The sequence below is a fragment of the Gigantopelta aegis genome, chromosome 2 (assembly GCF_016097555.1).
Source record: "Gigantopelta aegis isolate Gae_Host chromosome 2, Gae_host_genome, whole genome shotgun sequence".
NCBI classification, from domain to species: domain Eukaryota; kingdom Metazoa; phylum Mollusca; class Gastropoda; order Neomphalida; family Peltospiridae; genus Gigantopelta; species Gigantopelta aegis.
In genome coordinates, this window is record NC_054700.1 from 2,163,153 (window position 1) to 2,188,966 (window position 25,814).

The following is a 25,814-nucleotide window of genomic DNA, read 5'->3' on the forward strand; positions in this document are numbered from 1 at the left end:
CAACTCTTATAATACGTCTCTACTGCATTCATACATCCAATTACCAACGGGGGGGGGGGGGGGGGGATCTGGGGGGGTTTCAGGGGTGAATCTGATGGGGTCTTAGGGATGGATCTGGTGGGGTCTCAAGGGTGGATCTAGTGGGGTCTCAGGGGTGGATCTAGTGGGATCTTGGGTGGATCTGGTGGGATCTCAGGGGTGGATCTGGTGGGTTCTCAGGGGGTGAATCTGGTGGGGATCTCAGGGGTGGATATGGTGGGGGTCTCAGGGGTGGATCTGGTGGGGTCTCAGAGGTGGATCTGGTGGGGTCTGAGGGGTGAATCTGATGGGATCTCAGGGGTGGATCTGGTTGGGTCTCAGCGGTGGATCTGGTGGGGTCTGAGGTGTGGATCTAGTGGGGTCTCAGGGGTGGGTCTAGTGGGGTCTCAGTGGTGGATCTGGTGGGGTCTCAGGGATGGATTTAGTGGGGTTTCTGTTTTGGGTTTTTTTTTTGGTTTTTTGCCTTTGCCTCTCATCCAGTAACACGACTTATAGACAGTGTTGGTCTCCCTATACTATCCTGGCTACACACATGTAAGGAATGCAAGCAGTTTGTTTTGTTTAACGACACAATTAGTGCACATTGATTAATTAATGATCGGCTATTAGAATCTGATGTCAAACATGGTAATTCTGACACGTAGTCATCAAAGGAAACCCACTACATGTTATTCCTAATGCATCAAGGGATCTTTTTATGCACTTTTCCCACAGACAAGAACGCATATACCACGGCGTTTGACCAGGTGTGGTGCGCTGGTTGGAACGAGTGAAAAAACAATCAGTTGAATGGATCCACAGAGAAACACCCAATAGTGGTAGTTTGAAGTGTGCTGGTGTCAGGATCTAGTTCAGTCGGTAGAGCGCTCGCACGAAGTGCTTGGGGTCAAATGAATGCACCCCTAGGTGTGTCACAACTGGTATACCAAAGTCCGTGGAATGTGTCGCCCCGTCTGTGGGAAAGAGCATATAAAAGACAGCTTGCAGCTAATGGATCATGTAGCAGGTTTATTCCGAAGACTGTGTTAGAATGACAAAATGGTTGACATCCATCAGTCGATTATTGTATTAATTATTCTGGTTTAGTGGTGTCGCTAACCATAACACCTTTTTAAAAATATACTGGAGTGTTCAACAAGCAGTCTTATGTAATTCTTTACGTCCCTGAGATACGTTAAAATGACACGTCGAGGAATATATTTGATGAAATGATCAAAAATAAACTAAAACAGCTTAAAATAAGTATTTACAAATGTTCCTTTCTTGTTAGGAATGTAAGTTATAACACAAACATAATTCCTCACAAATTCGCCATAACATTACAAGTAGCTGAAATGGTAACTAAGCAACGGGACAAATGAAATTTACCAATACTTTGCGGAATGTCGCCAAAATAGCAATCAACTGGTGGGCCACAGGAGCACAGTAAAGTACCACAAGATGAAACACATAACAACTAACCAATATTGAACACTGGCACGCGGAAAGAAAAATGCAATTATCTACAAGGAAATGAAAAGAATGTCTACTTAACGGCACGCCATACTAGGCTGTTCAGTGGCGTGTCTGTGGCAACGGTGACAAAAATGTCTACTTAACGGCACGCCACACTGGGCTGTTCAGTCGTGTGTCTGTGGCATCTGTGACAAGAATGTCTCCTTAACGGCACGCCACACTAGGCTGTTCACTGGCGTGTCTGTGGCAACTGTGACACCACGTCTACCGATTTAGCGAAGAAACCCGCAACCGCCACATTGGTTGGGGAAAATAATGCAGAGGATTCCCCCCAAGACCAGGGGTCCAAAATTACAAAACAAATAAGAAAAAAAGAATTGACATAAACTTTAAACAAACTTTTAATATAATGAAACAGCCCCACTCATATCAGGATGAGACTGTCGATCCCACAATCTCACACACACACCTTCTAGCCAGTGCCCCACGGCTGGCATATCAAAATTCGTGGTATGTGCTGTGCTGTGTCGTTTGTACAAAATAACATATAAAACATTATTGTCTGTCTAGATTTCCTCTGAAGACTGCGATTCAGAATTAACAAATGTTTGACGTTAGCAGCTGATGATTAATTAATATATCCATGTGCTTTAGTGGTGTCGTTAAACAAAACAAAACCGATTTTAACTATCTGGAATGAAGTTGGCACCATTAAATCCCGACGTCAGTTCATTCTGTCTGTTGCTTTAACTTTCATTCACTCATTCATTCATTCATTCACTCACTAATCCACCCATCCATCCATCCATCCATCCATCCATCCATTCATTCATGCATTCCTTTAAACCTGACCAGGTAGAAGCCGGTACTTGGATACGAATTGGGAACCTACAAGCCTTGAGGTCGACAGGTGGAAGTTTTAGATCTTCCAGTGCGCTACAATGCTGCCACTTAACTGTGAAGACAAAAAAATCCTTACCGTCTGTCGGGTCTGAATGAAGTGATTATCAATCATTGTCACGGAGAATTAGTGCCGCGAGTCTGGCTAATTGTTAGAGTACGTCTTGGTAGCTTGATCCTAAACAGTGTCCCGTGTGTCAGTCAAGAGACCTTTTGCTCCATGTCAGCTTACTTAAGGTTCGTTTTGTTTAGCGACATCAATAAAGCATGTTCATTTATTAATCATCTGCCATTGCATGCCAAACATTTAATATTAATAGGTCAAATATATAGTGTTAAAGGGAATCATCTACCGGGTTTTATTTAGCAGGTCAGGTGATATGTTTTTTACGTACACATTCAGAAACAACCTGTTGTAGCACATGCCTGTCATGGATGCAGGTGTCGACTTTCGCCGGCTCCCAATGGGATTCTTCCCTGATCAGATCAGGTCATAGGGTTTAACGTGTACTTTCAGAACAAGCTGTTGTAGCACACGTCTGTCGTGGGCGGGGAGCAGGTGTGGATTTCGGCCGGCTCCTTCGTCCAGGGCAGGAAAAGGTTTGGGGTTGGTGAGAGAGGAGGTTGCCCGCGCTGGCATGTGCAAGGGAGCACAAGCAGCTCGACCAGGGTCGGTAGCGGGTTTTGGTGCTACTCAATTTGCAACTGTCTTGTAGAATTAAAGTCAAACAGAAAATGTTAGGTAATTTCTTGAACGTAATTTTGACGCATAATTTATAACGGTTCATCAAAATTTGCATGTGGATCTAACCGGTTGATTTGACTTAGTTGATCGAAAGGTAGCTCCTCTTTTTTCTTAGCGTAGGTTTGCGTAATGTTTGGCATGCTTCCATCAGAGAATTGTTCAAGCACGCCTGTCGTGGACACAACCTCTGACTTCGCCACAGAGTTCTGTGCATGACAGGTTTTTCTTAGCAGCAAAGTGTCTCTTTTATATGCACTTTGTTTTCCACAGACAGGAATCATATGCCTCGGCATTTGCCTAGGTAATGCCACGGCATTTAACAAAGCTGCAGTTGCCAGGCACTGGTGGGCACCCACTATCACCAATATCTCTGTTTCTTTAATACTGGTTGAACCGGTAATGTAAAAATGGTTCCATCATTTAGTGGCAATGGTATTGAACTGCATGGAGTAATTAATGGTGGTGTGGAACCTTGAGTGAATGCTCTCCCTCCGAAATACATCCTCCTTGTAATTAACTGGAAGAAATATTAATTAAGACAAGACACCGATGGGTCCACCGAGGGGAATTGACCTCACAATCCATCACACTTCAAGTGGTTATTCCCACAAACAGCTAAGCCATACTCCTAATTACCTAGGAGAAGAAAAAACAATGAATTAGGACACGCGTCTATGATTGGGTGATCAATCTTTGTCACGAAGAATTCTGCTGCGTTCATTGTCTAAATGGCCAGACGACATCAGATTATCTGATATGAGGCACTCTCTTGACGTGTTGTAAATAGGCTCGATAGAGTAGTCTAGTGGTTATGCTTTAATACTGGCATATACTGGGTTCGTGTACCAGAGCCAGTTACAAGCATCAGTTAGGTTTTAGAACTCAGTGGGGAGGTGTAAGATTGATTTTTTCGACCTCTCTCAGTATTATCAAATGCCACTCTTTGGGCTGTTGAGACGTGTGCCTCTATAGCATGCTTGGACCTTTCATTGGATGTAAGAACGAAACTAACCACTGCAACAAAAGGAATAGGTTGAGGTGTTTGTTGATGTTGTTTGTTGTTTTGTTGTTGACGTTGATATTGTTTGTTTTAGGGGATTCACTGTGTTGTTGTTTCTTGTTGTTGTTTTTATGTTGTTGTTGATGATGCTGTTCGTTTTAGGAGCTTCTGGGTTTGTGTGTGTGGGGGGGGGGGGGGGGTCTTTGTTGTTTGGGGTTTTTTGGGGGGTTGGGGGGGTTCTTTGTTGTTGTTGGTTTTGTTTTCTTGTTGTTTTGGGGGGAGGGGGTAGACTTTGTTGTCATCATTTTGTCTTTCCATTGTAGTTATTTGCTTCTCTCTTTTCTTTCTTATTATGTTTCTTTTATTCAACACTTTTTTGTTAAAGCAAATACGAAATGTTTACTTAACCATCAAAGACTGTGATTCCTAACTGACCCAGATTAAAGATCTGCCGACGTGTCATTAAACAAAATCCTTTCCCATTTGGCCGACACAATACTGATATCAGGATCACTAGAAAACGTTACCCATGTCACCAGTAAGAATTGATCTGGTATAAGAAAACCTACTAAAGAACATATCACTACCAGAATCCAACCAATAACGTGTGTACTTAGCCACGAGTTCTGGCACAGAAGAAATATTTCCACGTCCACTTTTCACCAGGAGACAGTGTGTCGCGACCTCTGGCCCACAAATCCTCACCGCCTTACTCCGAATTCGACTATTCTTAGAGAACAAATTTGTGTTTGCCACAAAATGTCCCGTGACCCATGACCCTCCAGCTCTAGAAGAAGTCTTGATCGATCACTAAATCGAGAAAACTCTGACCTCTGTTCGCATGGGATTGATCATTGAGTGGAACAGTTCTGGCGTGTATTGAAAGAAACATAACATAGTGTCTTTACTTTCGCATTTAGCGATCGCATCGCGTGCGGCGGGTCGTACGATCGATCGTTCTCTCTGAACTTGTTGGGGTTTTCCCGTTCCAGCCAGTGTCTCACGATTCTTACATCAAATTGCGTGGTATGTAGTGGCATGTCTAAGCAAACCTATATATATATAGAGAGAGATTTGTTTAGACATCAGTGGGATAAATAAATACCCCTTGCTGCTTTATTGAGTACTGTAGTATTTATAGCGGCAGTGTGTTGTTTGTCTTTTTTTCTACTGACGAAATGTCGAAATAAAGTTTGTTTTGTTTAACGACACAACTAGAGCACATTGATGTATTAATTATAGGCTATTGGATGACAAACATTTGATAATTTCGTCATATAGTCTTGGAGAGGAAACCCGCTACATTTTTCCATTAGTGGTAAGGGATCGTTTGTATGCACCATCCCACAGACAGGATAGCACATACCACGGCCTTTGATATACCAGTCGTGGTGCACTGGATGGAACGAAGGGTAGCCTAATGAGCCTACCGGCGGGGATCGATCCTAGACGACCGCGCATCAAGCGAGCGATTTACCACTGGGCTAAAATGTCGAAATAACCATATGCTAGCAGGGATCGAAATACTGTCGTCCAAACTGAGTTTTGCCGGTCAACATTATCACAGGTCGGGAGATTGGTTAGCATTTCGTGCCGTCGGACAATCAATTATTTTATAAATAATAATTTGTGACATATCTTAAACAGTTATAAATATGAAAACGTTACACTACATAAAAAGAAAGAAAGAACTGTTTTAATTAACGACGCACTCGACACATTGTATTTACGGTTATATGGCGTCAGACATATGGTTAAGGACCACACAGATATTGAGGGAGGAAACCCGCTGTCGCCACTTCATGGGCTACTCTTTTTTATTAGCAGCAAGGGATCTTTTATATGCATCATCACACAGACAAGGTAGTACATACCACGGTCTTTGATATACCAGTCGTGGTGCACTGGCTGGAACGAGAAATGGCCCATTGGGGATCGATCCCACACCGACCGCGCATCGAGCGAGCGCTGTACCACTGGGCTACGTCCCGCCCCCACTACATAAAAATTAACATTAAAGTATTCCTTAGCATTGCCTTGATTCAAATAAGCTTAATCGTCTACGAATACATTAAAGTATTCCTTAGCATTGCCTTGATTCAAATAAGCTTAATCGTCTACGAATACATTAAAGTATTCCTTAGCATTGCCTTGATTCAAATAAGCTTTATCGTCTACGAATACATTAAAGTATTCCTTAGCATTGCCTTGATTCAAATAAGCTTAATCGTCTACGAATACAGCCCGACTTAATATAAGCTTCAAGATTAAAAATAAAATGTTAAAAGGTCACAGTGCATAAATACGAAAATAAAACCCATTAGACGTGTCTTCGTATTGCACGTTTCGAATGTGTTTGACCATCTGCGATGACCCCCCTACTTAATATAAACTTGAAGATTAAAAATAAAATACTAAAAGGTTTCACCACATAAACAGGAATATGAAAATACTATTCTAACGTGCTTGATTTATCCTCGAAAATCCCCCCGACGTACTTGTCGCTCAAAGATTAAACATAAAATATTAAAAGGTTACACTGTCCAAACACTGATATTAAACGTTCGTTAAACTTCTTATTTGTTTGGTTCTAATGTGTGTGATTATCTAGGAAAATCCCCGGCTTAACTTATGATCGGCTTCACTTTCCGCAATGGATATGTGAACAACGCTTTATTGATTTTGTGGATCGCGCGTAAAAGAGAAGGAACATTACACACCAACAAATTGGCAATCCGAGCCATTAAAACAACAAACTGCCGTGCTCCAATCGCAATTTACCAACACCAATATTATCGTGTCCTCCCATCAGTGGGTATAGCTCAGGGGTCAGAGTGTTCCTCTGATGAACAGTTGGTCCTACAACCAATTTACCAACACCAATATCATCGTGTCCGTCCCATCAGTGGGTATAGCTCAGGGGTCAGAGTGTTCCTCTGATGAACAGTTGGTCCTACAACCAATTTACCAACACCAATATCATCGTGTCCGTCCCATCAGTGGGGTGTAGCTCAGGGGTCAGAGTGTACCTCTGATGAGTAGTTGGTCCTACAACCAATTTACCAACACCAATATCATCGTGTCTGTCCCATCAGTGGGGTATAGCTTAGGGGTCAGCGTGTTCCTCTGATGAGCAGTTGGTCCTACAACCAATTTACCAACACCAATATCATCGTGTCTGTCCCATCAGGGGGGTGTAGCTTAGGGGTCAGCGTGTTCCTCTGATGAGCAGTTGGTCCTACAACCAATTTACCAACACCAATATCATTGTGTTCGTCCCATCAGTGGGGTGTAGCTCAGGGGTCAGAGTGTACCTCTGATGAGCAGTTGGTCCAACAACCAATTTACCAACACCAATATCATTGTGTGCGTCACATCAGTGGGGTGTAGCCAAAGGGTTAGACCGTTCGACTGGTGAGCAATTGGTCGTACAACTAATTTACCAACACCAGTACCATTGTGTCCCATCAGTGAGGTAGAGCTCAGGGGTTAGAGCGTTCGACTGGTGAGCAATTGGTCGTACAACCAATTTACCAACACCAGTATCAATGTGTCCCATCAGTCGGGTGAAGCTCAGGGGTCAGAGTGTTCGAATGATTAACAGTTGGTTGTTCGGTTGAATGTTGTAGATACAAGCATTGGAAGAAGAAAAAGGAAATGTTTTATATATTGACGCACTCAACACATTTTTCATTTAAGGTTATATGGCGTCAGACATATGGTTACGGACCACACAGATATTGAGAGAGGAAACCCGCTGTTGCCACTTCATTGGCTACTCTTTTCGATTAGCAGCAAGGGATCTTTTATATGCACCATCCCACAGACAGGATAGCACATACCACGGCCTTTGATATACCAGTCGTGGTGCACTGGCTGGAACGAGAAATAGTCCAATGAGCTCACTGACAGGGATCGATCCCAAACCGACCGCGCATCAAGCGAGCTCTTTACCACTGGGCTACGTCCCGCCCACACAAGCATTGGAGTATTTGTTGTTGTTCTAAATAAACATCGGCATGCTTTATGGTCTATACCAAAGGTCGCTGTATATACTGATTACTTTTGTGGAACACTTTACGTACATGTGAAAGACAAAACCGTATATTAAATGCTTGCATACCGCGAAGAGTGAAAGGGATGTTATTGCTGGCATGTGCTTTTGTTTAAAGGTGGACTGCTATTCTACCAATTATCTCTCATTATTTATATCTCTGTCTCTCTGTCTGTCTCTCTCTCTCTCTCTCTCTCTCTCTCTCTCTCTCTCTCTCTCTCTCTCTCTCTCTCTCTCTCTCTCTCTCTCTCTCTCTCTCTCTGTGTCTGCCTGTCTCTGTCCCCATCTTATGTGATGTTAGCCTCCCCCCCCCCCCCCCCACACACACACACAATAATTTCGCAATTACTATAATGAATATTTTGTTAGACGCCTAACAGACACTGGTTAAATAATGTTGCTGATTGTAGACAAACGTTTCTTTCCGTTTCTGTCCGAATTCAGTAAGAGCTGGTCTCGTCGTGATGTGATTGGACGTTACGGTTATATCCGTTATGGTCGCACTGTATTTGAAATATTCGCGGACTGATTAGTACATGTGATGTTACGTCATATTGCTGATTTGTGTAGCTAGGTTTTTATATTCCCAATAAATGAGTAGAAGCTTAATTAGTGCACGGTTGTTATGAGGTGTACACTAGACGTTAAAACTTTAAAATATAACTACAATATCTGCAATTTTCTGCAGAACTAGGGATTGTTAATAAGACATAGTCTGTAATATATTATTTTTAAATAGCATGTCATAACTCATTTTTAGTAGATGCATTAAATACAAAGTGCAGCACTTTTATACGTATGCTGTCTGGGTGTGTTAATAGACTGCTTAAATCAAATTTATTAGAACACATTATCGGCAGTGGCAATTGATTTGGTCTAACGGAACCTTAAAAAGACATATCTGTTAGTCCCGGTCGTTCCCAGCCACTTGTTAAAGCGAGAGATGAGAACGTCCTATTGATGACACTGATTGCAAGACACGATCTACTGGTGTGATAGTAAAACAGCCAGTTCTTTTTCCATCGATTCGTTTACTTAATTCACACGGCACAAATCGACGAAGTGATCATGGAAGGACATCTGTTCAATTTGCTCGGTGTGATATGCACTATAGTTATTACACATGGGCATCATGACGCTTTAATTAATGCTAGTCTAAGACTGTAAACTGCCGCGACGAAGTTGGCCAATTCGACGATTGCGTTCTAATTTCCCCAAACTTGCGAATTACGACGGGTGCGCTCACACTAACAACTAATGGGTTATACAACGAGAATCGAGTTGTAAGAGCGCCACCTAGAAAGTCGTAGAGCAGAAACCTGGAAAAACTGTGTCGTGACAGTTGGTAGTCTGACCCCAGCATAACACTCAGTCCCGTGAGTTAAGACAGAAGTAACATGTAGCGAGGTTCGAACCAGGACCGACTCTAACACTGGGTGTACAACTCAGTGTGTGTGTTATGTCAACACACACATCAGTCTCAGTCTGTCTGTCTGTATGTATGGCTCTCTATCTGTCTCTGTCTCTCTGTATCTGTATGTCTGTCTCTCTCTCTCTCTCTCTCTCTCTCTCTCTCTCTCTCTCTCTCTCTCTCTCTCTCTCTCTCTCTCTCTCTCTCTCTCTCTCTCTCTCTCTCTGACTTCCATTGTCTCAATGACAAAGTGAAAGAACTGCTCGATGGATAAATACAACGTTACTACACATTACTTTCATCCTGCTTAGACATCCCACAGACAGCATGCATTTGTGTGTCCATGAAAGCGTTCTTGAACCATAATGAACTACAGCACATTAACTCTCCATGGCTTACATCACTATACATTAAGATATCTACACTGTGCACATTACGCCAGTCGATACGCAGAATTAAACTTATTGATTTCTTTATCGATCTCATAATGACCCGCTGCAATTAATGATTTCTTTTGCATCGCATTTCCAGTGACATGCAATAGAAATACGTCTTTAAAAATCTCTTTCTTATACTAAGAACTCTTTCCATATGATGGCGGTTACGTGGCACGGCACGCCGTTCTTGGAACCATTGATCTGGCTGCCGATACGGGCTTCAATCAAAGACATATGGTTAAATAACGGTTACGAATAATTGGAATTAGCGGTACGTGCGCTATTGCAAGCTGCTTTATGATAACGTAACATGCGAGGTATGAAAAAACAGAAAGGTTTATGACGAAGAAAGGTCTGCGTTCAGTTCGCCAGCATGCTACACGCGCTTCGTGTTAAATTGAATGACTACACGAGAACCTATCAAATAGTCCGCAGACGTTAGCGCTACTCGTTGTCGCTGAACTCTGGCAAAAGTCGTCAAAGTATTTTATTTGCAATGCGTCACACTTTCGTAGTGTGTAATCATCTTGTTCTAATAAAAAAAGAAAGGAAAAGGAAATTGAGGTTTGATGGAATCATTTCGCCCTTGTCCACGAGAGGTTTTAAAGTTTGTGAAAGAAAACAGCTTTTACAACAGATCTTAAAACAAGTAAATCATCGGTAATATCTGTTTTAGTATCTGTTTCCTAATACCCTCTCTAGTCGATGTAGTAGAACCTCGTTTAAAGGGACACGCCCTAGTTACGGCTAGTTGTTAACCATTACAGCGTTGTTTTTCGCTATTAAACCCATTTTTTCACAAATACAATTGCACTTTACTTACATTTAATTATTTAGAATACACATGTCCATTCACCTGAAGTGCTTTTTAGTAATCCTGGTAATCCTGGTGTTTGTAAAACCACGAAATGCATTTTTTGTATTTCTTAAAAAGCCGCGTGCACTCGAGAAAAAACCGTTAAGCAAGCGAGGTCCAATCTATTTTTAGAGGGAATCTTCCTGTGTAAACGTCACAGACGTTGGTATACCACGTCACCGTTATCATTTTGGTTCGGTTTGTTTACTCGTGCACGGTTCGGGCAATCAACATCCGATTTGTTGTCGTTTGCTTGTTGTTCATTTGTGAGATTTTTCTTCACAGTTCGTGAACATTTTCAGTAACAATAAAGTTCAGACAAGTAAGTGTCTCAAGACAAAACGTTACAAACCCTTAAAACCAATAATTTTGCTAAGTCTTACGATATCTGGAGAGGGGATACAACCAGGACAGAACAGTTGGAACATGTCCAGGAGAGGTGAAAGGAACGCACCCCAAGTCTGTGAAATTTGTCGTGACGTAGGCATTGTTGTGCTTCGAGCGACATCTCCCGGTGACATCAGAATACTAACTTTCAAAATTATTTCAAGCAATTGGGACATGGGGATTCCCATGGTATTTATCTATATAAAACCTGCTTTTTCACTCCATTTGATAAAAACGTGATCTAAGTGTGTTACAGGTTTGTAGATTAACCAAATTATAATTTATTTTCGCTGGATGGAACTAGGGTGTGCGGCTTTAAAATTAGTTTTTTCTTCTTTAGGGTTCAGGACGGCACGTACATGACATTGTAGGCCAGTGGTAAAGCGCTCAATTGATGCGTGGTCGGTATGCGATCGATCTCTGTCGGTGGACCCAATGGAATCTGTCGGTCTAGCGAGCGCACCACGACTGGTATATCAAAGGCCATGATATGAACTATCCTGTCTGTGAGATGGTGCATGTAAAAGATTCCTTGCTACTAATGGAACGATTTATTGGGTTTCCTCTTTAAGACTGTAAATCAAAATTACCAAATGTCTGACATCCAATAGCCAATGATTTAAAAACCATTGTGCTTTAGTGAGGTCGTTAAACAAAACAAACTTTAATATTTCATTATGGCTCTGAGTCATTTCATTATGGCTCAAGGTTTCTAGGCTGATAGGTTTTGGGTTCGCTTCGCGGTAATGTTCTCACACAAAGTTAGCTTTAACGACTCACTGAAGAGATGACGAGCTTGAACTTTATTAAATATAAGGGTAGGACATAGCCCAGTGGTAAAGCGCTCGCTCGATGCGTGGTCGGTCTGGGATCGATCCCCGTTGGTGGGCCCATTGGGCTATTTCTCGTTCCAGCCAGTGCACCACGACTGGCATATCAAAGGCCGTGGTATGAACTACTCTGTTTTTGGGATGGTGCATATAAAAGATCCCTTGCTGCTAATCGTTAAGTGTAGCCCATGAAGTCGCGACAGCGGGTTTCCTCTCTCAATATCTGTGTGGTCCTTAACCATATGTCTGACGCCATGTAACCGTAAATAGATGTAAGCACGTAATCAGAGTGACGAAATGTATTAAAAACTATATATTTTCAAAGATACTTCAAATGATATAGTTCACATTCAATAAAATTTGATATGAAAACTAATAAAATGGTTATTGGTTATTGTCCCGTTCTTTTAGATGTTGTTAAAACTAAAACAAATATACCATATCGTTATCAGCAGGAGACGCGTGTTAATTGGGAAAATGCACGGTTTACGTGATAGAGTTAATTTTCGTGATGCACGTGGATTCCATATGGTATCGGAGAAAGTGTTCCTATACCACCCACACGGGCACATGCTCCTGTTAGTGTCATGTGACAGACATGTGGGGTAAACAAAGCGCTGAAATGCAAATATTACGTATCTCCGAAGATATATATATATATATATATATATATATATATATATATATATATATATATATATATATATATATATATATTAAATCAACGACAACTCATTCTATTGGAGTTGTGGGTGCAGCTGCTCAGACGCCAGTAATCTAACCAGTGTTTAGGAGAACATTACAGAACTGTTGTTTTAAACGTGTAGTGGTTGATGAAAATATATGTTGGAAAGTTATTTGCAATTACTGAAGGTATCCAAAAGTAATCATCCTAAAACTATCATTTTACTATTTGTAAATATATTTTTAATGTTTCAGATATTTATTTATTTATTATTTATTTATTTATTGTTGGTATATCTGTATCAATAAATAAACTGACCGCCGGATTTGAAATTAGTTTGTTTTACATCAGTTCCAATGGCTATTAGTATTTGTGTAGTGAGACATAAACTCTCAAATCGAAAATACTAGTGTATCAGTTCTATTGAATGCTGTACTCGAGACGTGATCAATAATTTAGTATTAGGACAATATTAGTAAAACGGGGGCGGGATGTAGCGAAGTCGGTTGAGTGCTCCCTTGGGGTGCTTGCATCGCAGGATCGAACCACCTCGATGGATCCATTCAACCGATTGGGTTTTGTATCGTTCCAACCAATGTACCATGACTGATCATAGGCCGTCGTATGGGCTTCACTGTCTGTGGGAAAGTGCATACAAAAGATCCTATGCTGCATTAAGAAAAATGTAACGGGTTTCCTCTGATGGCCACGTGTCAGAATTACCAAATATCTGACATTCAATAGCAGATGAATAATTAATCAATGTGCTCTAGAGGTGTCTTTAAACAAAAGCACTAAAATATTAGTAAAACCTATCTGTTAATCCAAATCAGAGGAAGAAAATGTTTTATTTAACGACGCACTCAACACATTTTATTTACGGTTATATGACGTCGGACATATGGTTAAGGACCACACAGATATTGAGAGAGGAAACCCGCTGTCGCCACGTCATGGGCTACTCTTTTCGATTAGCAGCAATGGATCTTTTATATGCGCCGTACCATAGACAGTATAGCACATACCACTGCCTTTGACGTACCAGAGGAGACAAAAAGAGGCAACAGGTAACTTTGTAACACGTGTAATAAATTGGTATTAGGACAATATCAGTAAAAACCTACCTGCTATTCCAAACCAGAGGAGATAGAGGAGAGGCAGCAGGTGACTCTGGGTCCGGAGCACGGAGTAGAGCACTTGACAAGGTATCCGTCCCAACAGGTATATATCCATTATTCTCGCCGCCAATTTAACACCATTTGCCAATGCAGGTATTCGCCGCTGGGGCCTCGATTCATGAGGTCACTGTAACAATGCTGGCACCTGGTAACACCTCTGGGGGACCTGGTGTGCTGAGCAAAGTGTTTGTCTAACAAATCAGTGAGTATCCAGGTAATCAGAACCAGATGCTGAGACCTGTTTCATCCTAACCCTTTCGTTAGTTTTGTGGCACGGAGAGAACGCGGTAAGCGAAACACACTTCTTGCACTCCCGTGTGGGTACGGTTTGATCGCCGGTTGTTAACGTGCTGTACAAATTGTGAATACAAAACTAGCGAAAAACGCAGGTCGCTGGTTACTGTACAAATTGTGGATTTTACTGTAGTACCGTAGGACCGTCACTTTCGGTGCAAATTTGCAAAACAAAACTTAACACAGTAACGCAGTCCGTTCACCTCCAGTATGTATTTCTACCGTACAACTGGCACCAGTAACGTAGGTTGTTAGCTTCCAGTACAAATTTGCAGTTAAATTTTTTTTATTAAAATAGTAACGTATATCGTTCACTTCCTTTACAAATTTGAACTTTAAAATTTGCTCTAGTAACGTAAGTTGCTTACTTTCAATACAAATCTGCAGTACAAAAACTGACAACAATAACGTACTTCGTCCCCTTCCAATACAAATATGAACTGTAAAACTTGCACTTGTAACGTATGTCCCTGACAATTATAGTAACGTATTTCATACACTTCCAATATAGATATATATATATATATGAACTGTATTATTAGACACAGAAGTATTCAGGACGGAACTAGAAACTTAACCGTGCTTTCGTTTCGTTCATTTCTTTTATGTTATTGCAGTTTTTATAACATTTTAAAACCGGTTCATTGTTATACAATGCTTCTCTGCAGCAGCCACTTAAATAGCAAGTGCAAAATGAGTTCTTTCTCATAAAATCCTTCCGCGTGTCGAAACTCGCCATGTGCGAGAGGGAAACCTCTGAAGCACAGTCAATGCTTCTTGGACAGAGCTGAAGTCAGTCAATAATAACTCCAACCAGCTTCTTCTCTCCTCTCTGCGCCCGTCAGAACGTTAAGGAGTCAGCTATCCCACCACAAGAATGCGCGAAACCAGAAAAAAAACCCAGTAATAAATAAAAAAAAGGAAACAGAAAAAAATGACTCTTTCAGTTGCACACCACTCAACGGAACTGCGAGGTCTTCTGTGGCATTCCGGTTCTAGTAGCGAGTTGCCGTTACTGGGCCAATAATCTTGTCAAACACCGAACGACTCTGACGTCCCGCGGGATTCCACCGGATCGGTTACTCGGCATGGCTTCTGGGTGTTGATCCTGGCAGCCTTTGACACACATTCCAGCCTTATCCTCGATTACCTGTGTGAAAACATGACTTTGATTAGAACAATTACTTACGTTTGGCAAAGGCCAAACGTTAGAACTCTGCATTGTATGTGTATTATACCAAAAAGGCGCAACGAGTGCAAAGCTTATAGTTCCGGTAAAATCCGTAAACTCGTGGAGTTGAAGTTTTAAGTATTCCCTAGATTATGTCTTAAAGATATTGAGTTGTCTGAAAGGAGTGTGGTTTAACTTAAGACGTGTAATTACTCCCAGGTTTGCAGGCTCGTAACAGAACCGAGCACCTGTAAAATCATCAAAGTACTGCTGGCATGCGATACATTATGAGAATAGTTAGTTCGCAGTTACTGTAATATTGTCTTGCCATTTATTTCTGCTTCGAATTCAGAAATTGTTAGAAATATATTTTGTTATATAAGAGAGAGAGAGGGGGAGGGAGGGAGGAAACGAGAAAGAGAGATTATTTTGCTACAAACCCCTTGGTGAGAAAGCCGTGTGATAGATGTTGGTGCCTGTGTTGTGGGCCCAGGAAAAGACCTGCTAACGGATACGTTTTAATAAGAGAAAATTCGGCGTGGCGCGCCCTCACACTTTACCACAGCTTATTCATTAAAACTCACTCTGGGTGGGAGCAGATACCGGGATACTCACCCAATACCTACCAGAGGCGGATCTAGGGGGACCCAGGGGCCTGTCCCCCCCCCCCCTAAATTTTGCGATAGTTATAATTTCATTATATATTAAATTTCATATTTGTTTTACAATACCCTTCAAACCTTCCCCCAAAGTTCCCCTGGCATTCCGCCTCAAGTCATTGGGGCTCCCTCTAAATGGATTTTCTGGATCCTCCACTGCCTACCATACAAACGTCGATGGCTTAGCCACCACACCAGAAAAATCTGGGTAAAAACACATTTAAGCCTTTAGTTGCAATTAATGTTTTGAGGACAACCCGATGAAAGTTGTCTGATATCAAGGCCGAATGTTATCGAAACATTTGGTGTACGCATTACGCAGCTAGTGACTACGTCCAATATCAATATGAGGAATATTGTTGAAAACACCTGTACATTTTTTTCGTGCAGCGCGGTGCATTAAATCACCAGACATTGTGTTTGATGTCGAGCACCTGAGGCAGGATCACACAGATGTGCTTGTGTATGTACAACATTCCGGGCACGTTAGAGATAAACTCCATGATTGCATTGCCGGTTAACAGGGGCGAACCACTGGGGGAGGGGAATTCTCAGACTTTGGCTGCAACCTTTCTCTGAGGTATAGGCATCTAAATTTAAAGTCAGACTTTGTTTTGTGTAACGACACCACTACAGCACATTGATTTATTAATTTAGTAATTATGACATATAGTCTTAGTTGTTTGTTTTTTATTGGGTTTTTTTTTTGGTATAACGACATCACTAGAACGCATCGATTTATCAATAATCGGTTATTGGGTCTGAAACATTTCCTAATTTTTGCATATAATATTAGAGAGGAAATCCGCAACATTTTTCCATTAGCAGCAAAGGATATTTTAAATGCACCATCCCACAGACAGGATAGCACATACCACGGCTGGAACAAGAAATAGCCCAACGGGTTCGTCACCTGGAATTTTAAATATTATTTTTTAAATTCGAGCGGTCCGCAAAAGAGAAGCAACTCTTTATTTAATGTTGGTATACCGGTAACGCACTATATAATTATTATGGCATCTAAGTTCTAGATTAAATCTGATTTTACACTATTAAAACTCATTACGGTAGTCGGTATCGGGATACGAACTCAGTACTAACCGGTTTTAAGTGCGAAGTGTTAACCATTACACAACCACAAATACTTCGAAACCTATTTGTCGAAATTATCGTACCAAAATAGATGCTGGATAACTAAATTGCGTATGTCAAATTTAAGATTACCAATTGAAACTGTCAGATGGTTTAATGTTCCTAGAGAAAATAGAATATGCAAACTTTGTAATACCGGTACTGATATTGGAGATGAATACCATTACTTAATTGTAAACATGACAATATTGAAACCATTAGAAGAAAATATATAAAACAATATTATATAATTAATCGAAGCGATTATTTAATGCATCATTATTAAAAACCTAGCTATATTTATTGAAAAATTATCTAGTCTTGTCAACTGACGTTTCTCCGCATATTTTAGCTATTTTGATTGCATATCTTGTGTTCTATGTTAACTACAGATACGTCTACGTTGACGCCTGTTCTTGTCATGTATGTTAATCATGTATTTGAAAATGTTCTTTTGTAACACATTGTTGTTTAATAAATCTTGAAATCTTGAAATCTTGAAACCAGCCTAGTAGAACTACCGCTAATACGAATGGTGCTTGGGAGTGGCAAACATTCTGTAGTCCAGGCTGGTATAATGTATCGTCCCGGTAGTGGCAGTCCTCCAACTGGGGTGCAAACCGGCCACAGTTGCATGGCGGTTAAACCATCTGAATTAAAGTTGGTAGGTAATGGGTTCGCATCCCCGTACCGGTTCCCATACAAAGCGAGTTTAACGAAAGTAAGGTAATATATATAAAAACGTGTATGTTTAAAAGTGTATGTTTAAAAGTGTATGTATAAAATAGCGTCTTTCAACTCGAAAACGACTACTATATATATATATATATACACACATACACATACGTATCTACATATACATATACATATACATATACATATACTACATATATATATACATATACATATACATATCCACATCTACATCTATATATATATATATACATCTACATATACATATACATATACATATACATTGTACATCTACAATATATATATATATATATATATATATATATATATATATATATATATATATATATATATATATATATATATATATATATATATATACCTAACCATTAAAAATAAGAACTAACCCATTGCCCTGAACTGACACCCCAGAACAGCCTGATACTGTCAAAATGTCCTTTTGGTTCTGCCTTTAGCAAAGATAGAATTTTGAAAGTGTTCGTATTTACTGCATGATATGCCTGATTATAGTAAACTAAGGATTGCCTTTCAGATAATTACCTTGATGCAGATAATATAATGAAAAAAGACTCGAGAACTACAGGTATGATTAGATATATGACTAACGCGTACTCTTAATGAGCCGTGTAATAGAAGAGTTTGTATGGAACCAATGAAGCACGGCGCCGTATCACCACCTATATCTGCAACACCTAAGCCCCGGTCATGCACATTTAATAAGGTCTGTCTCAACTTGAAATGAAAGCGGCCCGGGACTTGAATCCAGTCTTCAAACAGAACACGTCTCGGTTGAAATGATAAAGTGCTAATCGAAGCAGCCACAACTAAAGCGTTAGAAATTGATGGGCATTGGAAGAGGCTAAATTGATAGAGAATAATGGAGTGGAGTGGCGTGGAATGAGGGACAGGAGGAGACAGAGAGGCATGTAGGTACATATATAAAGAGGGACAGAATGGGGCAGACATAGAGGGAGTGAAACACACACAGAACGAAAGAAACAAACAAACAAACAAACAAACAAACAAAGAAAGAAAGAAAGAAAGAAAGTGGGCCCGTTGGGCTATTTCTCGTTCCAGCCTGTGCACTACGACTGGTGTATCAAATACCGTCGTATGTGCTATCCTGTTTGTGGAATGGTGCATATAAAGCATCCCTTGGTACTAATGGAAAAATAATATTGTAGGTTTCCTCCCTAAGACTGTATGCCAAAAATGCCAAATGTGTGACATCCAATAGCCAATGATTAATAAAACAATGTGCTCTAGTGGCGTCGTTAAGCAAAATAAATGTTAACTTTGTTGTAACTCTTCCCTCTCTCTCTCTCTCTCTCTCTCTCTCTCTCTCTCTCTCTCTCTCTCTCTCTCTCTCTATATATATATATATATATATATATATATATATATATATATATATATATATATATATATATATTTCTCTCTCTCCCTTCACTCTCTACTTATGTTTCCTTTCGAGCGATACCCTTACAGGTCAGAAAGTTAATTTTATGCCATAGCCAAGTGGTATTTGTACTTATTTCCATTATAGATAAAAGTCGTAAATATTGTTATTGTCGGTTCTAACTCCGATATCTGTTCTGGTTTCGCTGACCCAGAGATGGTCGTCTAGTCGGAGAGTGTTTGCTGCCCATCAAATGTCCTTATACATCGATTAACCCGGGACCAGGGAGTCACAGACCGAGAAAACACATCTGGTAGTGGGCAGAAAAAACCACGCGTGAAGATCAACAGTTTAAAGGAACAAACCCTAGTTTCACCCCGTGAAAATAAACACTAAGTTTAGTTAATCTACAAACCTGTAAGACATTTGGATAAAGTTACAGTTGAGTGAAACATGAGTCTGTAACTTTGAAATGGTGAAATACCCTCTAAAAATACACCCAAACTCGACTCCATAACTTTTAATTCTCAGACGCACGTGCGTTTTTAAAAATATGATTAATGCATTTTGTGATCTTAAAAATACCAGGATGACCAACCACACTTCGAATGTACGGAAATGGATAATTTAAACCATAAAATCTAAGTAAAGTATGATTTCAGTTATGAAAAAATGGCTCTAATAGTCAAAAATATGCCTTAGTGTTTAAAAACTAGGGCATGTCCCTTTAAGGTTGTTTTGTTTAACGACACGACTACATCACATTGATTGATTTCAGTTCAACTTATTTTCGTGTTTCTATCCAATTAAAGGGACATTCCTGACTTTGCTGCATTGTAAGATGTTTCCGACCAATAAAATATTTCTACGATTAAACTTATATATTAAATATATTTTCTTGCTTAGAATAGCAGTGTCTGTATATTCAGTGTGTTTCTGCTGGTCGTCTAAATATTGTAAAAAGCCCAAACTAGATTTTAGCTTCAAATAACTTCGTACGTACGAAAAAAAAACGATATTTTAGGAAATCAAATGAAATTTAACTAAATATTACAACGATCAGAAACACGTTTAATATACAACCGCTAATATTTTATGCAGAAAAATATATTTGATATGTAATTACATTCGTTAAAAAGTCTCTGTTAGTCGATAACATCTTAAAAATTGCACGACACTACCGAGGCCGGTATTTAGTACATGTGTGCATTAACAATTATATATATTATTATTATATCACGCAATACGTTTAAATTATAAGTTTAAGCAACATTTTAACACAAGACTTAGTATTGTAACGTATAAGTATTAAAGAGCGAGAGAGAGTGAGCGCGCGCGCGCGCGCGAGAGAGAGAGAGAGAGAGAGAGAGAGAGAGAGAGAGAGAGAGAGAGAGAGAGAGAGAGAGAGAGAGACAGAGAGAGAGACAGAGACAGAGAGACAGAGACAGAGCGAGGGGGGAGACAAAGAGATATAGCGAGAGAAGGAGACAGAGAGAGACAGACAGAGAGAGAGACAGAGAGAAATAGCGATATAAAGTCAGAGAGTTAGGGAGAGGGAAAAGAAGAAAGAAAGAATAAGAAACAACGAAAGAAAAAAGGAAACATAACTAGATACAGAGAGTGGGGTAGGCATTGGAGGGAGTTTAAGTGGAGACGGGGTTGGGAACCTAAGTAGGGTATAATTACGGAGAGGACGACAAAGGTAACGGATCAACAATAACAACAACAAAAAGAGAAGAAAAGCATTTCATAGTGAAACCAAAATGCATCATTGTAAATACAAGTTCTGCTCAAGCGCAGTTAGTTCTGGCTTTGAATGTTTAGAGGTAGCTGTGAAAATAATGTCAATATTTTGTGGAAAAAAAGTGTATATTTTGCTTTAGGAATTTCCGGTGTAGGTTTTCTTACATTCTTGCCATCTGAACATTTCAATTACGCCTGCCAGAGGCCTTGTTTAAAACTTAGATAAATTATTCCGCAAACGCATATTATTGTATCTGAAAACATACCCATTGGGCTATTTCTCGATTCAGCCAGTGCATCACGACTGGTATATCAAAGGCCGTGGTATGTGCTATCCTGTCTGTGGGATGGTGTATATAAAACATCCTTTGCTACTAATAACAAAATGTAGCGGGTTTCCTCTATAAGACTAAAGGACAAAATTGCCAAATGTTTGCCATCCAATAGCCGATGATTAGTAAATCAATGTGCTCTAGTGGTGTTGCTAAACAAAACAAACAAACTGAAAATATACTGGGATGCCTTCTATTTTGTCTGTCTATATATATATGTCTGTCTGCCTGTCTGTCTGTCTGTCTCTCTCTCTGTCTGTCTATCTATCTATCTATCTATCGATCGATCGATCTGCCTGTCTTTCTGTCTGCCTGTGTATCTGTCTGCCTGCCTATCTATCTATATCTATCTATCTGTGTGTCTGTTTGTCTGTCTGTCTATCTTTCTTTCTACCTATCTATCTGCCTACCTACTTACCTACCTACCTACTTACCTATATATACCTATATATACCTATATACATTCATGTATTCATTCATGCATACATACATACATACATACATACATACATACATACCTGTCTGTCTGTCAGTCTGTAGGTATGTCTATCTATCTCTCGCTCTGACTGTGTGTGTTTGCCTATCGATTTGTCTGAACAGTTCTACTGTATTACAATTAAAATTAGCAAAATGTCTGCTTTACATATCCTTTACGTTTTCGTTTATATTTGTTTTCCAATTATTGTTTATAATTATACGAAGAATGTTACGTACATCTCACTAACCACGAGCAGCTGACTTTGTAACAATCATATCCGACCTAATATCCACGTCGCGAGACTTTAGTTTTTGTCAGCTGTTTGAACATTGACGCTAATCGTGGGAAGACTATTTCTTCACGTTTAATACCAGTGACATTTCGAGCAATACAAATCACAACGACTTCTACAGTGGCAGGTGTCCTCAAAGTTAAACACGTACTGAACTCGGAGACTAACATCACGTTTTTATAGTCAGGCCAACTGTATCGGGAAACATATTTTATATATTTCAAATAATGTACCTTTTTATTTACCCACCGGCCTCGGTGGCGTCGTGGTTAGGCCATTGGTCTATAGGCTGGTAGGTACTGGGTTCGGATCCCAGTCGAGGCATGGGATTTTTAATCCAGATACCGACTCCAAACCTTGAGTGAGTGCTCCGCAAAGCTCAATGCCGGTCGTAAAAGAGTAGCCTATGTGGCGACAGCGGGTTGCCTCTAAAAAAACCAGTGTCAGAATGACCATGTTTGACGTCCAATAGCCGATGATAAGATAAAAAAAATCAACGTGCTCTAGTGGCGTCGTTAAATAAAAAAAATTTTACTCTTTTTATTTACCCGTGAATATTAACACTGTATGTTTTATTTTGTTTTATTATTATTATAAAGATAACATTTTATTTAAAGAATCAGTTTTATTTGAGCATATACAAGTGGGTTTTCATTTTGTTCTTTTGTTTCCGTGTTTTTGCTTCTCCTTTTTTTTTCTCTTTTTTTTTTCTTTTTAAAATATTTTTCGGTTATTTTTGTTTTAGATTTTATGTGTGTTGGGTTTTTTTTTTTTTTTTTTTTTTTTTTTTTTTTTTTTTTTTTAAAAACATCATTTGAGAAATAAATCATTCACTAATGCGAATCTCATACTATATACTAAAATCAATACTGTCTCGTATCATAAAACACGTTTTATAATGTAATTAAGTGTGCCACGTTTTTCGACGCATTTGTGATTCCATTGTGGCAAGAACGTACCAGCTTGGCGATCCACCAGTGATTACGTTTATAAATATTAATAACGATCCCTTTCTAGGGACACGGCTGGTGTTCCTCTTTCATATCTGAAGTCCAGTGTCCCAGCTGTATAGTGTCGTGTGTGTCAGTGTCCCGGCTGCACGGTGTCGTGTGTGTTAGTGTCGTGTGTACGTCAGTCTCAACACAGGTTCAAACAGAAGTATATCACTAGTCGTCGAGTGTGTGTATTAGAGCAAATCTATTCAAATGCATACGTGTGTGCGTTCTTACGTTCGTTAATGTGTGTGTGTGTGTGTGTGTGTGTGTGTGTGTGTACAGACATAATATATACGTGAATGTGTGCGCTTGCAGACAGATTCCACAGAGAGACAGTGACATATAATCGTACATGGATACATATATGCGCACGCAATGATGTTCTGAGACACACACACACACACACACACACACACACACACACACACAGAGAGAGAGAGAGAGAGAGACAGAGAGAGACAGAGAGAGAGAGAGAGAGAGAGAGAGAGAGAGAGAGAGAGAGAAAGAGAGAGAGAGACAGACAGACAGAGACAGACAGACAGAGAGAGATCAGAGAGACAGAGAGACAGAGATAGACAGATAGACAGAGACAGACAGACAGAGAGAGAGATCAGAGAGACAGAGAGACAGAGATAGACAGATAGACAAAGGCAGAGACAGAAAGAGACAGGGATGAAACAGAGAGACATTATTAGAAGTTACTAAACTTGAGTTTTATATATAGGCCCTACACAATTTGTTTTTGTAAATAATTTCTGTTTGGTTTGACCTAAGAAGAAAAGTAAAAGTGTTTCGGAAAAAACAAACAAAAAAACACCCTATTTTTGTGTGCAGTTTAGAAAACAATTGACTCAAAAATAAATAACTTGTAGTAAATTCCATAGTATGAAAAAGGCGTGGGACGGACTATAGTTGAGTTTATAACTAATAAACTATGTCCTCAATCAGTTGCAGAAGTGTTTCCGTGACCCCCTCCCTCTCACGTCCCATTCCTTCCCTCCTCCCACTCTCAGTCTGTCCGTCCCATCTCTGTTAGAATCGTCCTCACTCATATGCCTCTCTGCCAGACCCATGACTGGTATATCAAAGGCCTTCGTATATGCTATCCTGTCTGTGGGATGATGCACATAAAATATCCCTTGCCACTAATGAGCGGGTTTCCTCTCTAAGACTAAATGTAGAAATTACCAGATGTGATGATTAATAGATCAATGTCCTCTAGTGGTGTCGTTAAACAAACAAAACTTTAACGTTTAACTGCCAGACCCGCCCATGTATCTACACTGTTGTGAGCGAAGATTCTAGGTGGGATCGAGTCAGGCTCCCCCGGAAAATATATTTAAACAAAACAAATGCTATGAGCAGCCGGTTCGATGTCGACCGCACACACCCCTCCCCCCCCCCCCCCCCCCATGCATACGCGTGTCTGCTGTCCGAAAGATTGTGCAACTTGTATTTTTAAAATAAAAAATACCCCAACCCACTATATATATATATTTTTTTAAATGGCATGCTGAAAGCATCGTGCAACAGGTGTTGTGTAATTGAAATATACTCTAATTGATTTTAATGGGTTGAGATACAGACAACATTCCATGAACTCGACCGTAATGAAAACAGTCGCGTTAATAATCGCAACCATTGCCAAATTAGGGGCGGGAAGTAGTCCAGTGGTAAAGCGTTCGCTTGATGCGCGGTCGGTCTGGGATCGATCCCCGTCGGTGGGCCCATTGGGCTATTTCTAGCTCCAGTCAGTGCACTATGACTGGTACATGTATATCAAAGACCGTGGTATGTGCTATCCTGTCTGTGGGATGGTGCATCTAAAAAATCCCTTGCTGCTAATCGGAAAGAGTAACCCGTGAAGTGGCGACAGCGGGTTTCCTCTCTCAATATCTGTGCCTGGTCCTTAACCATATGTCCGACGCCATATAACAGTAAATAAAATGTGCTGAATGCGTCGTTAAATAAAACATTTCATTTCCATTGGCAAATTAGTTTATATTCCGACTGACAGATCTAAGTAATATATTATTTATAAATTATTACCAAAGTACAATTTATTTAGAATTTAGTAACATTCTTAAAGCTCAATTTAATTTATTACAACTTAGTTTTTTCTTTTGCTTTAATTCGTTTCATTTCATTTTCCTTAAATTCGTTATTTTGTGGGATTGGGGAAATTTGAGGGGGTTGGGGACTGTATATACGTGTAACACTCAGTTTCTGTCGAATTTTACCAGTATTGTACTTACAACAATTTTTAGTACTTTAAAAAGTTTTAATTTAATTTAATTTAATTTAATTTAATTCGATTATTTCATTTAACTTAATTATTTTATTTTAATTAATTCAATGTTTTTTTTATTCTTATTATTATTGACCCCCAATAGCCAGTGTGTTATTTTGTGCTGGGGTGTTGTTAAACATTCATTCATTCATTTTTATTATACAATTACGATTTGCTTAATGAAAAAAATAAAAATGAGAAAATACGCAAACAATTTAGGCTACATCAGAGGGCTTAAAATGTTATATAAACCTGTAATCTTTATCAATTAAAATATATAGATCTGATTCTTAAAAAAATATATTTCTCTTTCATAAATATGTATCCCAATTTTGAGTT

At 39.7% G+C, this 25,814-nt stretch overlaps 1 protein-coding gene across 2 annotated transcripts in view; it reads right to left on the minus strand.

The window, feature by feature from the left end:
- The window catches only part of LOC121379710 (zwei Ig domain protein zig-8-like), a 100,025-nt gene that overhangs the window by 73,540 nt on the left and 671 nt on the right, over nt 1–25,814 (minus strand). For both annotated transcript variants that reach the window (XM_041508371.1, XM_041508364.1), the window contains exon 2: nt 13,924–15,421. In XM_041508371.1, coding sequence (XP_041364305.1) covers nt 13,924–14,032 — 109 coding nt within the window. In that variant the 5' untranslated portion in view covers nt 14,033–15,421. The remainder of the gene's footprint in view (nt 1–13,923; nt 15,422–25,814) is intronic.